The 17,837-nt window shown below is 38.5% G+C and overlaps 1 protein-coding gene across 1 annotated transcript in view; it reads right to left on the bottom strand.

The window, feature by feature from the left end:
* kalrna (kalirin RhoGEF kinase a) overlaps positions 1-17,837 on the bottom strand; it is a 180,075-nt gene that overhangs the window by 87,088 nt on the left and 75,150 nt on the right. The window contains exons 2-8 of the mRNA XM_047155984.2: positions 16,790-16,864; positions 13,678-13,792; positions 9,805-9,997; positions 6,073-6,585; positions 1,491-1,613; positions 1,087-1,278; positions 776-907 (exon numbers count right to left, since the gene is read on the bottom strand). Coding sequence (XP_047011940.2) covers positions 776-907; positions 1,087-1,278; positions 1,491-1,613; positions 6,073-6,585; positions 9,805-9,997; positions 13,678-13,792; positions 16,790-16,864 — 1,343 coding nt within the window. The remainder of the gene's footprint in view (positions 1-775; positions 908-1,086; positions 1,279-1,490; positions 1,614-6,072; positions 6,586-9,804; positions 9,998-13,677; positions 13,793-16,789; positions 16,865-17,837) is intronic.

Raw genomic sequence — 17,837 nt, 5'->3', positions numbered from 1 at the left:
GTAGAGTAATGTATTTCATATCCAGTTAATGTTAATATATAAAAAAGTTTATATTATACGTTACCAGTTTGATGTTTAGTGATGAAGTAGTAATGCTTTTGCTTGTGGTGAGTGAGTGTAAATCTAACAGGGGGTTTTTTAGAATTCACTCAATATTAATATGAATTAATAACATTCAATAAGTTAAGAAATCTTACTTTAATCTTCAGAATTTAGTTCATGTGTTAATGTAAAAGTGAGTAATGTGTTTTCTGTTTCTGAGAAGAGTTACTGTGAAACAACTTGTTGAAATGGAGAGAATAAAGTTTTTATTTGTATTTCTTTCAGAATTGTGGAATTAATTATTATTAATTTAAATGAAGGTATAAAAGGCAGAACTATCGGTATTGGTATCACTCTGAATAATCGGTTATTTGTATCGGCTGAGAAATTTAGCATCGGTGCATCTCTAGTTTAAACATTCCTTTACCGTCCTCTCTTGAAGTTAATAAGAAATTAATGTTATTACATGAATGACTGAATTATATTATGTTATGTATGATTTAAATTATAGTCTTCACTATTGTCGGAGCTGTGCTGTTATAGAAAATTAATCAACGAATTCATGACCAATCAGAACCAATAATTCAACAGTGCTATGGTATAATGCAGATTAGCACAAGTATTGCTTATAAGATACACGTTACAAGATACAAAATAGAAAACTGAAAAGTACAGCTTGAACAATTTACACAGAACAAAATAGAAGTTTTCCATAGCAATGTCAGCTGCGTACCTCTGTGTAAGCCTGTGTGACCTGTTCATACAGAGTCTGGTGGTGATGAATGGCTCGCTCCAAATCCTGCATCTCTGAGGGAAGACCTCCCTCACTGCACATTTTACACCAGGCCTCTACACCTGAAAGGAACTGGATATATACACATATACACATAAAAGCAAAGAGAACTGGCTTGGATTAGCTACTAAGTACATACAGTACTGACCACAAGCTATATTGCAAACGAAAGAATTTCCTAGTCTGCTTTCATGGGTTTAAAGATAAGAATTGCCTCACAAAACCAGAATAAAAGATTTGCACAGCTTTACCTGTTCAGATTTCTGGTGGAAGACTGCAGACATGGCAAGGATGGTACTGCGTTCATCCAGAGCGGCGGCAAAACTCTTCCACTCCTGATCGAGTTGGGCACTGATCTGTTTAATCTGCTGTGACGCATAGTGACCTGCCTCTGATAATCGCGACGCCACAGACATGATCCGATTTATGTTCACATACGCGTTCTGAAAATAAAGAAATATATAAATATACAACAGTAAAACAGTGCAGTATCATGCTGGGAAAAGAATTCACAAAACCTGCTCATTAAATGCATAAATTGATTTCTTTTTGTTAATGTTTCAAAAACGTTTCTTTCGATCGTACTAAAAGATGGCTAGTACACTAGCGTGTATTATAGATTGTTTGAGTGTATGGAAACTGTAAACGAACGCACCATGGAGTTCATGGCGAAGTGGTTGTGCTGCGTCTGAAGGTCCACAGCGTGCTGGTAGCTCACGCCAATCTCAGTGTGGCTCTGCAGAAACAGCTCTTTATTGTGACTGATCCAGTCGAACATCTGCAGAGAGAACCGATGTGTTATGCCGAATCTTTCACACACTCTACACACTCCTCCTGTTGCAGAGACAGCTCCTCTCTCACTTTACTGAAATATGAGGACAGAGTTCGAGGTCAAACTAACTCAGCACCATTTCTAACTCCTCATTCTTCCATGTCATATTGTTATTGCGTGAAAATTTCATTCATCAAAAGCAGTTGACATAGAGTGTGAGTGAGAACAGATAATAGGACTGGGTCAGTAAAAATGTCAACTATTCTAAGACAAATTTCCAAGACAACACGTAATAGGGTTCATAGAGATGAAGTGTGAGAACAGTGATGTAGGAGTTATTTCCTTATAGCGAGTGTGTCGGCTCTTTCGCACCAACATGACAACTAGTTGAAAGAGTGTGGTTTTTAAAGTTCAAATTGATTAGGTGCTAACATGGATGGAGCATCCCCGTGTGAATATCAACTCCAAAAGCATTTAACTTACCAGGCGTGTTTGCTTTCCTGGCAAATTTGTGTACACAATTCAGGCTAAGTGACTCTGACATTTTACTTCTATGTCAAAGACAATAAGATGTATTATACTACAGGTAACCCTTTGTTTTTAGGAATGCATATTCAGGGTTAATTAAGGTCATGTTAATAACTGTTTAATGAAGTTCAAATTGGACACTTGTAAAGCAGGTTGTAGGTTTATTCATTATGTATTATTCTTTATTCATGATTACTTGATTGCGATACATCTGTAGGGATTTCTTAGATAAACAATGTGTAATAACTGGTTTATTAGTTGTGATAATGTGTAAGAAACGCCATATTAAAACCTTGTTATGCAAACTATTGAATTATTATAAATTTATGAAGAATTATTATGAATTACTTAAGATTTTAAGTCATTACTAATTCGGGAATAAAAAGGTTTTTAATAAAGAGCAATAACATTATGCTAGAACCTATAGATCTAACATAGAAAATCTAATCTATTTCTAGATCTAACATAGAAAAGTCTAATAAAATGTGAATTAAGGTATTAATAGAGTGGAATGATCAAATATTATTTAGGCATATTAATAATAATTATTATTATTTGTCTTTGACCCTATTATTAATACTAATGCTAAAAATTATCGGACTAACCTCTCAACCCAGTTCCAACATATCACACTTTTCAAACATTACTTAAAGCACATTGGAACTGATATTTTACCACAAATATGTTTACAGTAGTTAGAATGAACATCTGCCAGATTCACATTTCCAGACAACGAAAGCGTTATCTCTCTGCTTTCTTCCCTATTTTCTGTGCACAAGAAGCATCCACAGAGACTGCTCAGCCTAAGTCCATATTGACAGATCAATCTAAGCAAGATAAGCTAGGACTGGAGTGTAAATTAACCTTATGATTTAACATAATTTTTCTCATCACACAATAAGGCTTGCGCTTACTTGATGAATAACTTTCAGCTTTGATCATTTCAAAAAACACGAAATGTCCGTCGTCTCAACATTTGACCTTCGATTCGTATTATGATTAAAAATCGCATATTGTTCTTGAAAGAAATTTGATCACCACAGCAAAAGCCCCTTTCCCTGAGGCATTTCAGACTGTCTGCCAGAGTATTTCCCCAACACCACATCTTTATTGAAAATCTTCCACTACAGCACAAAACAGCTCTACGGACCAGCCCTAAAGGCCTTCACCTTATGTCAAGAGAATTATTTCCAACCCAAAGTGGTGAAGATCAAACATGCGGTAATCAGAGAGAAGGAAGGAGGCAGAGTGAGGTCAGCCCTGAGCCCACACTCTTAAAGAGAAACACACATGAAAGTCTGCAGCCACTCTTCTCTCCTTTATTACTGTGTTTGATCTGGAACTGTGGAGATATAAGCAGTCTTCAGTGGGATTTCAGTGAAAGGCGTTGAGTTCAACAATAGCCAATGAAAAAAAAATCCCCTTTTTAAACTCCAAACTTGCCAAGTAATAAGTGCAGCATGAAAAGTGCTCCAACTTCTAAGAGCAGGTGCATCACTAAGCTGCAGTAGAGCATGACAGAGAGAGGGGAAACAGTGTAGAGCAGACAGAAAACGACTCAGAAAGAAACACTGAGACAATTAAAGAAGTACTAACAGCGCGAAAGAAAAGCTACAGTAGATTTTCAAAGGATTTGACCAACTAGTGTTGTGTGTTAGTGTAATTCAAGCATACAGTATACACTCATATCTAACATATAAGTATATGTCTTATTCGTACAGTATCCCAGGATTCAAATTCACAGTATGCTCATCTATTTAACACACTTAGTATTGTTTGACCTTACTCTTCTATTGCTGTATACGCTTATGATTTATAATCTGGAGTCATCCCAGTTTCCCATTGAGTCATTTTAAGTTTTCCTCCTTATTCCTTGTCAGGACGTTTTTCCTTGCCAGTGTCACCTCAGACTTTGCTCTTTAGAGTCCCAAATCTAGATGCACATTTCTGTAAAGCTGCTTTGTAACAATTCCTATTGTTATACAAAATGCAATACAAATACATTTGAACTGAATTGAATTTATGTATGGATCATCCACTGCATAGTCACAGATAACACACAGCGTGTGTATATTACATTGTTGATACCTTGAATGAGTTAGCACAGAATATATGCAATAAAATTAGAGCAATTTAAATGAACCAGGGCCCAGTTTCCCAAAAAGTATGGTTTTGCTCCTAACTGCAAAAAGACTGCTGATCTTTTAGCTGTGATATCCAGCTGGGATAATATTTGCTAGCATATTGGAACAAAATAAGGGCTTTCATTGCAGTCTACTGCTCTCTTCCATCTTTTCCAGGACATGCTGGTGCCTCAAAATGCTGATGCATTTATATTCTGCTATAAAAGATGCATTATGGCTTTGTTCCAAACATATTAACTTCCAAGCAAGACAAAACAAAGTACTCCAAGTTTATTACTAAATTACACACTATGCTGCCTCTGTACTGATGTGGAACACTGGTTAGAGAATTGGTTTATTAGAGCACCAAACCTTTACATATAACACAACACAACACAACACAACACATTTCACTGTCCTGGTCCAGTGTGATATTTCAGTATACCGAAGAATTTCATTTTCACTGTTTTGTATCTAGTCCAAGGACACTGAAATGTGTAATAATGTGCACACAGGGGGCTTGTCTTCATTATGGAGAGAAAATGAACATGAAAAGCTGTATTTTCAAACTAGTGGCACACCCCTGGGATAGTGTGTTTTACATTGTGGCTTCATAGGAATATAACTATAATTTCTGCGGCTACCCGTCCATCTTCTCTCAGATCTACCCATTTCACCATGCTGTGATTTTTCATCTCTTATAGCTCAATCATTCTCCTTGGCCTATTTTTAGCAATACACACCACAGACACATAATGACGAATCCAATCTTGAAAAGTTGATTCACTAGAGATTTACCAACGCCCCTGGTTTACTATGATCCCAAATAAAGAGCTCTAATTTGCATGTACAATCTAAAAAAAATTGTGCCACCAAAATGTCCCATCGAGTAATAAAATATAATGTAACATGCTGTTATAGGAAAATAATCCACGCTTGGGTGGTGTGATGCATTACCACCTGAAAGTGGATTATCTTCCTAAAACAGCATGTTCTTCTAACAGTTCCAATTTATAATTTATTAACGAATGACACATTGTGCTTTTTAGGCATTCATAGTTATACAGAATGTTATGCAATATTAACGAGGCATGTTCGTTCCTGTTATCAGCTACATTATAGTAGCTACAAAGTCATTCCCTCACGAGCTGCCCTTTTTTTTCGCTCTCTCATGAATTTAATAAGACAAAAAACACAGCTTGTGGGTATGTCACGAATATGCTGGCTAGTCTTTCAGTCTTATATGTATGAATGTTTGTGGGAGCTTGTTCTCAATACCCATGATGAGTTCATGTCTTAAATAGACTTCTGGAAGATTACATTTATAGAGTATATACAGTCCCCTCTGAAAGTATTGGAACAGCCAGGCCAATTCTATTGTTTTCGCTATACATTGAAGGCATTTGGGTTTGAGATCAAAAGATGAATATGCGACGATGTAAATATGAGGAAATGAAAGCTGAAATTCTGATCTATCGTCTCATATTCATCTTTTAGATGAATTAGCCTTGCTGTTCCAATACTTTTGGAGGGGACTGTACTGAATATACAGTATATATGAGAAAGAGTAATAAGACTTTTAAAGAAAACAATATTTTCCTAGGACTTTCCTAAGACACCTTTGTTATAATGAAAACATGGTGCTTATTCTGTATCTGCATGAATGTGGAAATAATATGTTATATTTTTGTTACAGGGTAAGACTTCTATGTAGAACAACATATTTTCGCTTGTTTAACCTGATAAAGCACCACTGTATCTTTATCAATTTATCCTAAGGTATAAGCTTGTATAAGAGCACAAATCTAGCTCACCTTCTCGGCATCCTGCTCAAACAGCCGCAGCTGAAAACACTGATCCAGCTTCAGCTTCCTCATATGCCACATCTGGTGCAGATGCTGCCTGGTGCTGTGCAGCTTATCAAGCAGGCTGGCGATCTTAGGCACCACACTCTGAAAGTCTGCACTGCCTGAGATGCAATTCCTGCCAGAGTAACCGTCACTGGAGCGGATGCACTGCAGCAGCCTCTGGCCTTCTCGGTCCAACTCCTCCACAGGAGCCTTCATCACCTTCTTCTTCAGCTGTGTGTGTTCCTCGATAAGCCTGCGTGAGCCCTCCACATCCACTGGGAATTCCTTCTTAGCCAGCTGCTCCTGCAGCTCCTCCAGCCGTGAGAGAAGGTGCGCTGCGCTGCCCAGGAACTCTTCAAGTGCCACTCTCAGTTCCATCCACTCCTCGTGATTGTACTCCAGAGAACCCTCAAAATCGTCTGTTAACTGAGATGGGTCCACAAGCTTGGTCAGACCCTCCACTGACACCATGCTAGTCTAAGAGCAGCAGAGAGAAAGATAGAGTAATGAGGTTATTATGGGAAAAGGAATTCTAGTGATTGCTCTTAGAGAAATACAGTGCCCTCCACTAATATTGGCACCATTAGTAAATATGAGCAAAGAATGCTGTGAACATTCTCTTTATTGTTTAACCTTTTGATCTTTTGTTTAAAAAATTAACAAAAATATTCTGCTCTCATGGATATCAAGCAATTGCAAACACAACACGGGTTAAAATAAATAAATAAATAAATAAATAAATAAATAAATAAATAAATGTTAAATATAGCTGTGCAACAATTATTGGCACCCCTATGAATTCATATCAGAAAAATACATTTGAAGTATATTCCCATTGATATTGAAACATTTTTTTAAGTACACCTAGGTGACTAGGGACAGGAAATTGTTTAACCATGACTTCCTGTTTCCCAGGGGTTTAAATATGAGGTAACACAGGACAAATTCACATAATCATTCATAACAATCGGTAAGACCAAGGAATATAGCTGTGATGTGTGGCAAAAGGTTGTTGAGCCCCACAAAATGGGAAGTGTCTGTAAGAAAATAGCACAAGCATTGAAAATGCCCATTTTTACCATCAGGGCAATAATTAGGAAGTTCCAGTCAACTGTAAATGTTATGAATCAACCTGGAATTGGACGTGTGTCTATATTGTCTCAACACATTGTGAACAGGATGGTTTGAGTGGACAAATAATCTCCAAGGATCACAACTGGAGAATTGCAGAAGTTAGTTGCGTCTTCGGGTCAGAAAGTCTCCAAAAATACAATCTGAAGTCACCTACATCACCACAAGTTGTTTGGAAGGGTTTCAAGGAAAAAGCCTCTACTCTCATCCGAAAACAAACTCAAGTGTCATCAGTTTTCCAAACATTACTGGAACTTCAAATGGGATCGGGTTCTATGGTCAGATGAAACCAAAATAAAGCTTTTTGTCAATAAACACCAGAGGTGGTTTTGGCGCACACAGAGAGGTAGCCATATGGAAAAGTACTTCATGCCCATGGTTAAATATGGTGGCGGCTCTTTAATGTTTTGAGGCTGTTTTTCTGCCAGAGGACCTGGACAATTTGTTAGGGTACATGGCATCACGGACTCTATCAAATATAATTTGAAAACCTGACTGCCTCTGCCAGAAAGCTTAAAATGGGCCAAGGTTGGGCCTGGTTCAGCAGGACAATGATCCAAAACATGATCCAAACATCAAAATCAACATAAAAATGGTTTACTGACCACAAAATCAAGGTCCTGCCATGGCCATCCCAGACCCCTGACTTGAAGCCCCTAGAAAACCTGTGGGGTCCACCAGCGTGGACCTTGAAATTTGAAGGATCTGGAGAGATTCTGTATGGAGCAATGATCTCAGATCCCTTGCCATGTATTCTCCAACCTCATCAGGCATTATAGGAGGAGACTCAGAGCTGTTATCTTGACAAAGGGAGGTAGCACAAAGTATTGACTAAAACGGTGCCAATAATTGTTGCACACCTATATTTAACAAAGAGTTGTTTTTGATAAACCTGTGTTGTGTTTGCAGTTGTTTGATATCCATGATAGCAGAGTATTTCTGTGACTTTTTTTGAACAAAAGCTCAAATGGTTATACAATAAAGACAATTTTTCACAGCCTTCTTTGCTCATATTTACCAAGGGTGCCAATATGAGTGGACGGCACTGTATATATGGGATGAATAAAGCCCTGGATTTGCTACATTTTAAAACATTAAAAATCCTAACAGATTGGGTGTCACACTCTAGCTATTTTCTATAGATTTGTATAGTGAGTAATAAAATTGTGAATGCACATTAAACAACTAGGGACCACACACTAAATAACTGGAGACCACAGACTAAACGACGGGTATCACGCACTAGCGCCTAGAGATCACATATTACACATCTTGTGACTTTCTGCTGAACTGAAACCCAACTCTCAAAAACAAGTTGGTGCTTGGAGACAGCAACAGCAAAACAAACACGGAGTTGCCACAGCCCACAATTGCTGATTGGGCCACTACATATGTTGATACACACAAAAGAAAAAGAAATAAATGTTATCCCTTGCCCATCCAGTTGTGTTAATACTTTGCAGACAAGTTTTCCTTGAGTTGCACTGCAGCAATGTATGCCTATCTGATATTTTATCTGCTTTTTCACAAGATCCATACCGATTTGAGGTTTTTAGCCACCATACTGTGTTTAGAGTTGGCTTGAAAAAATCAAACTGATAAATCTGAATATCATGATAAACATTAGAGTCAATCATATTTTTAAAAAAATGCTCTGATACCAACATCACCGCCAAGGGATCTGGACGTATTTCACGATTAATGATCAAACCAAAGCACACTTCAAATCATGGTCTATGAAAATATCAAGAGGAGCTACTACAGCATCTTCTACAATACAAGTAACCTGACAAAACATCTTGTAGTGATTAAATAGTATCTTCAACAGAGAATGTGAGGGTGACTGACCTGAGCATGCAGAGCAGTATCAGTGAGCATACCCAGTGATGCTGTAAATTGCATGCTCATAAGGGTATTCGTGAGCATGGACCAATGAAGCAAGCAACCAGAGAAATTTTCATGCGTACAAGCATTTCAGTTCCGCAGACACTGAGCTCTGGGACATTCACACCTCTTTTTGTCAGGGTCTACACTGAGCTTGCAAGTCAAGGTGCAATCAACAGCACCTTGCATTAATTTTTAAAGACCATGCTCACTGATACTGCTCTGCACGCACTAGTCAGCCACCCTCACGCTCTCTATTAAAGATACCATTTAAACACCATATCAGCTTACACATAAACCGTAGCATATTGCATTTACTGCTAGCAGCACACAGCAGTAACTAATAAACAGAGTTAAATAAAACGTTTCATGATGCCCCTTATTGAATAATATTAAGTAGGTTATTACTGTATAATTACTGTTATCAAGGTCGAAGAGTACCAAAAAGCATTTATTCATACATGGTGTAACAAAAGACAAAAACCTGGAACTGATGCACCCCTATTCAAAAACAAAAAGACTTTGAATAAAACGTGTCAAATATTTTTCCAATCTGGAATATTAATGCTTTTTATTGACTTATATCAGCTAGCATACAGCATCTACGGCATGGTAAGCATCTTTTTTTTTTTAAATATAGCAGTTTTATACAGAGAATTCTGAAACCTGGTGTTTCAGTACCTCAAAGGTGAACTTGGCACTGCCAAAGTTGGTCTTCTGCTTCTGCCAGAAGTTGTCTGGTTTGATGATGAGGGCAACACAGATCTCAGCTGGGAACGCTTCTTGCAGGGTCTTCAATAACGGCTTAATCAGGTCCCATTTAGAGCCACGCATGTCAATGATCACGGTGAAGCCTCGCTTACACACATCCTCACTGAGGAAAGAGAGAGATAGAGAGATGGAGGACTTGAGATAGAGAGAAAGAGATCATGAACATCAATATAAATGAAAAATCTAAGAGGCTACTCCAGCAAAGACCACTGCTTAATGCTCCATAGCTTAATTAGGTTATTAACACCCAAAGGGATAAAAAGGAGAGAGGAAGTTAGAGATGGAAAGTTATTAAATGGTATAAACATGTGAATAAAGAGTAAATGCAGAAGACAATGACTGACAAACCTATTCCTTAAACAGTCAAATATTAATTCAACTCAGCGTATAATCAGAAAATTGTCACATTTAACATATCACATGAATCAAACAATCTTTGAATAAAATAGCCCTATTTTATAAGACACTGTTTCGGATTTTCTGGGACATGATTGGTCTATATTTTCACTGGTCTACAATCAGACACTACTGTACAATGTAGCCAAGTGTCTATTTTTAGTATTTGCCTCAGTGGTAACACTGAACACTGCAATTGGGGGATAAAAATAAGGAATAATTGCCTGCTTCACTGCATGTGCTTCAGTAGGCTTGGAATTAATACAGCACAGAAAACACATCCAAGGAATATAATTAGATTACTTGCAGGCTCTGTGATCATGAACAACATAAGGCATAATATAAGTCTGATGTAACCTGCTCTATACAGGTTGATCTAAAAACAACAACGCTGATCTAAAAACAACAACTATGCATGTTTAGAATGTATTAATACAGGTAAGTGAGAACACATTATATGAGGGTGGTGATGGTTTTGACTTTTGTTTATACAGCTGTAACTGTATAGAAAATGTAGGTGATATTTTCGCATGACATTTTGGCTGGTCATACATCAGCATGTGGCAAATGGCTCATTCTTACTATATTGTACTATAGCCTGCATTTCATTCATGCTCATGTGTTTTCATTTTCTATACACCTAGCGGTGAACCAGTCCTCCTCACCAACAAAGTGTCAAATTTAGTCCCAGGTTCAATCCTGAGTTTGGATTAGTTAAGTGTGTGAAGGTGTATGTGTGTGTTTGTGTGTATGGTGCCCTTTAATGGACTGGTCTCCCATTCACACGAGTGTATTCCCAACATACGCCTGGTGTAAGCTCTGGATCCACCATCAACCTGACCAAAAGAAAGCAGTTATTGGAAGTGAGTCAGTGGGTGAATCTATTTTAACACTCCCCAAGTTGACTATAGTTTAAACAATCAAAAAAAAAAAATCATAGTGCTGCACTATTACTCACGTGTCTGCTAACTAATTGGCATGGCAATTACATATTCCAGTTACACATTCCACTCAGCTGCTTTCCTTGGCTTTACTAACATTGTTTTTGTCATTAAAACAAAAACGAACATCTTATCCAATTCACATTGATTTTTTAAAGAACTTTCAGATTGCTATTATAAGCATTACAATATTCTGATCATAGACCCAGCACCTTACCTTATCATAGAATTATCAACCAATATATATCAGAAACATAAATATAACATACAGAAACATAAAAATCAAGGCTTGTTCAACAGCACTTTAATCTACAGCTTAATCTCATGCACCTGCTGAGAATAGTGAGCTCATACCCTGGATAAAGACACACTCAGTATAATTGATTTTTCCATACAAACATCATATCACCCCCGGACACTGTTACACAGTGATCTAACACTGACGATGCAACTGATGATGTCCTCTCTACTGGAAACCAAAGATCTCGTTTTACTAACATACATATTTTTATGTGCATTAGTGTAGGTTCTCGTAACTAACATGAGCTTTTATAAGTCCAATAATTATGTATAAAAGTGAACCATCACACAATAAAGGACAATAAATGCACAGAACCAAGCCAAATAACTTATTTACGCTTTTAAATGTTCATAACGCATGAATTTCATAAGCATGGTGCCCTGTGACGTATTGGCATCCCATCCAGGGTCTGTTCCTGTTCCTGGGACAAGTGGTTACTGAAGATTAATGAATGACAAAAGCAATCAATTAATTAGGAGAAGTAATGAAAAAGAAAGACTTTTTGGCAGATCCCCTCATAATGAGCTACAACATTCTCATATTCTCATATTCTGATATTCTGTCTCGCTTTTAAACGTTTATTAAAAATCAGATTTTTTTTCTACACACACACACACACACACACACACACACACACACACACACACACACACATGTAAAAGCATGCAAACACACTGTCCATTTAAAGCCAAGCAAAAACATCACAAACATTGTTTGTCCTTCACAAAACTGTCCATTGTTCATCTCAGTTATGCTTTAACGTAAACATGCTTTTACATGCTTTTAAAAATCACATTGACCTTGATTGTAATCTTGAACCAGTGAATGCCACACAACTATACCCTGTACTCCATCACAGAGACATGTGATCTGATATGTAGATGGCCTAAAGCGGCCGTGTAGGCGGTTATGAGGAAGGATACCAGCTGTCCAGCAGAGCTGCTTGTAAACCACAAGCTGAAGCTGGTCTGTGAGGGGAGAACAGGGGTTGACTGTGGGGGAGTGGGGCATTAAATATATGGATTGTAATGGATTTTTAAACAAAAAACACACAGTAGAGCACAGTTACCAGAAATGTCATTTCATTTGATCCTTATTTAACAGTTAACAGTTCATTTCATTTGAAATATATACTGTATTCAGTGTTGACCCTGCATTTAATCAAGGGAAACGCCCATGAGCAACAATAAGAATAGAGATTCAAGTAAAAATAAATGCAAGGACAATTCACTATGTCATGAAGGACGTCCTCTTTCACCATAATGTAACTACAACAGCAGATAAAATGAATCAGCACACAAATAACCTCTACACTACTGTGACAATGACTTGCCTTTACTGTATGCAGCGAATGCCATTTCCCTCTGCACTAGACTTTTAAAGGCGATGTTGCATATTCTGTTCAGACAGCTAGTTGCAGCCTGAACATCAACCGTGAAACCTGACTTTTTCATTTTTCATTACATTGTGTGAATTAGAAATTTCTGACAGGAGCAAAACATGGACAGATTGAAAAAAAAGCAGGATGACAAGATAGGGATAAAGAATACCTGGGTCTGAAGCAACAAACTAGTAAGTCGTCTCCTTTTTTTGGTTTTGTGCCTTATAACGCACTGAAAAACATACAATCCATGGCGAAATCTCTTTACTAGCTATCTCCTAGCGTATGTCATTAATCTAAGATCCAAATTTTTTATGTAATGCGAGCAAATGTAACTACAGTCCAAATAAAGTAGTCTAATGTGTTGATGTTTAATTTTTTTAACACAAAGGACAGCCTTGCTATGTGAATTAATGTTATTGTAATCAGTGCCAAATCATGGCCACATCATATTTATGCACAAACGCCATTTCAAACTGCATACATATTTACTATGGGCTACTTGATCTGGCTGGACCCATGAAAATGCTAATCCTTTATGAAAAAGGGTTGTACGTAAACCAACATATTATACGAAAAGCAGGAAAAAAATTGGGATGAAATGAATTTTGTCCATCTGGTCTGTTGTATCATGGTTGCTTTATTGTCCATCTAAACACTGACTATGTAAAGACAGATATCAGTATTTTTACATCAGTATCCTTCCAGGTGAAATACACAGTATGCATGCCGTATTAATTGTGTGGACTTGTGTGGCTGTTCACCTGGGCACGGTGGACAGGTATGTGACTAGTCTCCTCAGATCCTCCTGCTTTATTCGGTCATGATTACTCCTAGCTGGGAAGGTCAGAATCGGCCCTCCTCTCTTATCACGGCCACCTGAAAACACAAACACAAACCAATCCCTTCTTGAGCACAGTAATGCATTAGTATGCTGCTAATGAATGAGTAAAGCACATCATGGTGCTTTTACCTCCAAGGGCTTTCCTGGATGAGTATCACACAAGTTAGATATTTAATTAATGAACTACCTGTCTTACATGAAAGAGGGCATTTTTTTTATTTGCAAATGAAACTTCTAAGATGAAGAGGATCTTAATAAACTTGAGCTCGAGGACTGTGGACTGCCTAGCAACAAGGGCATACGGTATGCAGACTCAATTTTTAAGTGTGTCTTTAAGCTCTTTCGATGTTCTATTATGTTGGAGAGAAGAGGAACGAAACCATGAGAAAGAGGATGAAGGAATGCACTGATTAAGAACAGAAGGAACACACAGAGAGTAAAGGAGGAAGAGACGACTGCACTGACATATATGTACTGACACTTTTAGGGCATTCCTCAGCTGCCAACTGTCGTATGTGTCTGATTTACAGTATACACACACACACCCTCCCTGGCAGGTCAACTGCTCCATCACGACACACTGCTAAGCAGCACTGCCTCGTTCTGGCACTGGTCCAGACCTTCAGTATGGTGCTCTTCATAGGGATGAATCTGGGAGACATCACAGCTGAGAACACTCCAATATATCTCTGCTAAAATCGTCCTTGTAAGTCACATGAATTCCTTCAGGCGCCCAACACACACACACACACACACACACACACACACACACATTCACACTCTTTTCTCTTCCCCCAAGGACTTTACAAGGACTGTGTAAAGTTAATGTCCTCCTTGTGTGCACTGAAGTAATGCAAGTAAAGTGAGTTCAACACAGTATTTAGCCCTTTATGAGCATATCTCCCCTGCCTACTTATCCCCGTCCTGCTCCTGCTGCTCCTCTAAACACTCCGTCTGGCCTGATTTACGCTCCTCATTAACAAAACGAGGCAGAACAAGACCAAAAGGAGTAGCAGTTAAGATGCAGGATAAAGAATTTAAGCTTTGAATAAAAAAAATTAATAATAATCAGTTGTTATGGTAACATGATGTGACCATATCAAACTCTATTATGATATTTTAATTTTTTAAAATCTGTATTATGTATGTGTGGTACCTATGTAATACATGCGCTATCACAATTCTATGGGAATCTTACACTGTTACTGCTGTGATACCACCACTGAATGAAGCAATGATGACACAATAAATTATTATTACTATTCTATAACATTTTCTATACATTCCGTTAGGGCTGAGTAAAACATATAATCCACCCATCCATCTTCTATACCGCTTATCCTACTGGGTCGTGGGGAACCTGGAGCCTATCCCAGGGAGCATGGGGCACAAGGTACATGGGGTACATCCTGGACAGGGTGCAAATCCATCGCAGGGCACAATCACATACACATTCACACACCCATTCATACACTATGGACACTTTGGACATGCCAGTCAGCCTACCATCATGTCTGGACTGGGGGAGGAAACCAGAGTACCTGGAGGAAACCCCCGCAGCACGGGGAGAACATGCACAAACCGTGCACACAGGGCAGCAGCAGGAATTGAACCCCCAACCCTGGAGGTGTGAGGCGAACTTGTTTTACTTTTATATCATTGGACAACACCATTGTTGTAATGGTGTTGTCAGCAGCTATTGTACAGCAGCTATTGCGATCTGTTAGGGCTGGAACAATGCACAAAATGAAAAGATACAAATACAATAATTGAAACTTGATAATGACATGGCGTTTGTGTGATCCATTCAGACTCTAACCACATGTAACAAAACAAAGGCTCTGCAACAGGCTCTAACATAATTAAACATGGCTAATTAAACATTAGCTCTCTGGCCAAGCTGGTGTGATTTATAAGGGGGCATGTCTGAAGCACATGGCTTTTCATTTTTATTTCCCCCATTCTGATGATAGCTAGTTGTGCTGTCAAAATCACAAGTTTCTGTAGCCCTACATATATTCTGAATCCTGAATTCTCCACAACTGAGTGTCATATCTGCAGCTATAAAAGTCCCAACCTCCACACTGATTTCTTTAACCTGGATTGAATCAGCCGGGAAATGCTGTTTTAAAGCAGCAGAGAGTGAGAGAGAGAGAGAGAGAGAGAGTGAGAGAGAGAGAGAACGAGAGAGACAAAGAGAGATAGAGCGAGAGAGAGAGACGGAGACAGAGAGAGCGAGAGCGAGAGAGACAGAGAGAGAGCGAGAGAGAGACAGAGAGAGAGCAAGAGAGACAGAGAGATAGAGCGAGCGAGTGAGAGAGACAGAGAGCGAGAGAGAGAGACAGAGAAAGCGAGAGCAAGAGAGACAGAGAGAGAGAGAGTGAGAGAGACAGAGAGAGATAGAGCGAGCGAGAGAGAGAGAGAGACAGAGAGAGCGAGAGAGACAGAGAGAGATAGAGTGAGCGAGAGAGATAGACATAGAGAGTGAGAGAGAGAGAGAGAGAGAAAGAGAGAGAGCGAGAGTGTGTGTGTGTGTGTGTGTGTGTGTGTGTGTGTGTGTGTGTGTGTGTGTGTTCTACTGACCAACACAGAATTATATTATACACATATTTGGAAGCTTCTGCGCACGGTGACATTTCAGTCCATGACTCACTGGCCGTCAGCATCAAAACGTACCGGGAAACCAAAGTGCAGCTGTACATCGGAACTTAAAGACTTTTTAAGGTCTAATTTTCACAACCATTGCTGATTTTCTAGACACAGTTAAAAATAAATATTTCCAAATTGTTTTGGTAAAATAAATGTATAGTTTTTGTATAGTTCATGTATAGTTAAATCATGTTAAATTTAATTTCTGAATTAATGCCAGAATTCAGACACACAACTGTAGTTCAAATAAATTAATGTAACGAATATAAAACACATGTGGGGTTTTTTTGTTATTGTTGTTCATTTTTTGTCTGATAGTTTATCTGCAACATTTCCATAAAGCAGCTCTGCATCTACAGTAGTTGCGTACAGAATCCACTCACCTGACACAAAGGCCACTTTATCTTTCAGCACATGTAACACATCGCTGGCCTTTATCCCTTCGCTCCTGTACGATCCTGAAAACAAGGGAAAGGGGGAGAGAATAGGAATTTACTCAATCTGCTTTCATCTTTAATCTCATTAACAGATTATTGCATTCCACCAGTCACAGAGACAGCAGGAGCAGTCCAACAAAAAAACACATCTAATTTAAAGGATTGTGCAGACTTTATTTGATGGCATATCTGACGTTTCGAAAGAAGTATTTTAAATAAATGTTTATATAGTATGTGGAAGATAAAGGAAGAGAATAAAAAATGAGACACTGGGGCAAGGAACGCCTCATTCACAAGAAACTTCATAGGAGCAGATAGCAACAATGGCAGGCGTAACTGACTCTGGAATATTAGAACTACACACACACACACACACACACACACACACAAGCATTCATGCACATGCTGTCTGTGGTGTATTTTGTGTTTGTTGGCAAGGCATGGAGTGTGAGTAAGTGGAACATGTGATTGGTGGCTCAGTGAAGATCTGGAGCTCAGCTGTTCCGCAGACTGCTGGCTTACCAAACTACCATCACACACATGCTGCCATCAACACAGTTCCACAAGCAAAGTGCATCTGTTTGTTAAAGAATGTTCATTGCAGATACTCTATGTTAAAATTCTCATTTGGATTTAGAAGCAGAAAATTAAAATCATATTCAATACTTGTCGAAGACTGTAGAATGACTCATCCAAGCCTTGTATAAATAATACAGGAAATTAGCATGCCCTATTAACTCTCAAGCAATAAATACCCATGCCTTTATTGCCTTTGCATCTGCCTCACATATCCAGTGTAACTGGTTTGATTTCGAGCTTGTGCTACTATCTCTGTGTTGGTTTGCTCCAAATTCTCCAGTTTCCTCTGACCTCTTCTAACCACTCAAGCCACTAGGTCTGAATGAGCGTCTAATTGGGCATGCATGGTTTCCTTTGAAGGACTGGCATCCAATTCAGGGTTGAAAGGCTGGATAGGACAGCAGTCAATCGCAGT

Source organism: Ictalurus punctatus, chromosome 6 (genome assembly GCF_001660625.3).
Source record: "Ictalurus punctatus breed USDA103 chromosome 6, Coco_2.0, whole genome shotgun sequence".
In the NCBI taxonomy this organism is placed as follows: Eukaryota; Metazoa; Chordata; class Actinopteri; order Siluriformes; family Ictaluridae; genus Ictalurus; species Ictalurus punctatus.
Note: the sequence above shows the minus strand (reverse complement) of the source record. Positions and strands in the feature narration are given on the sequence as shown.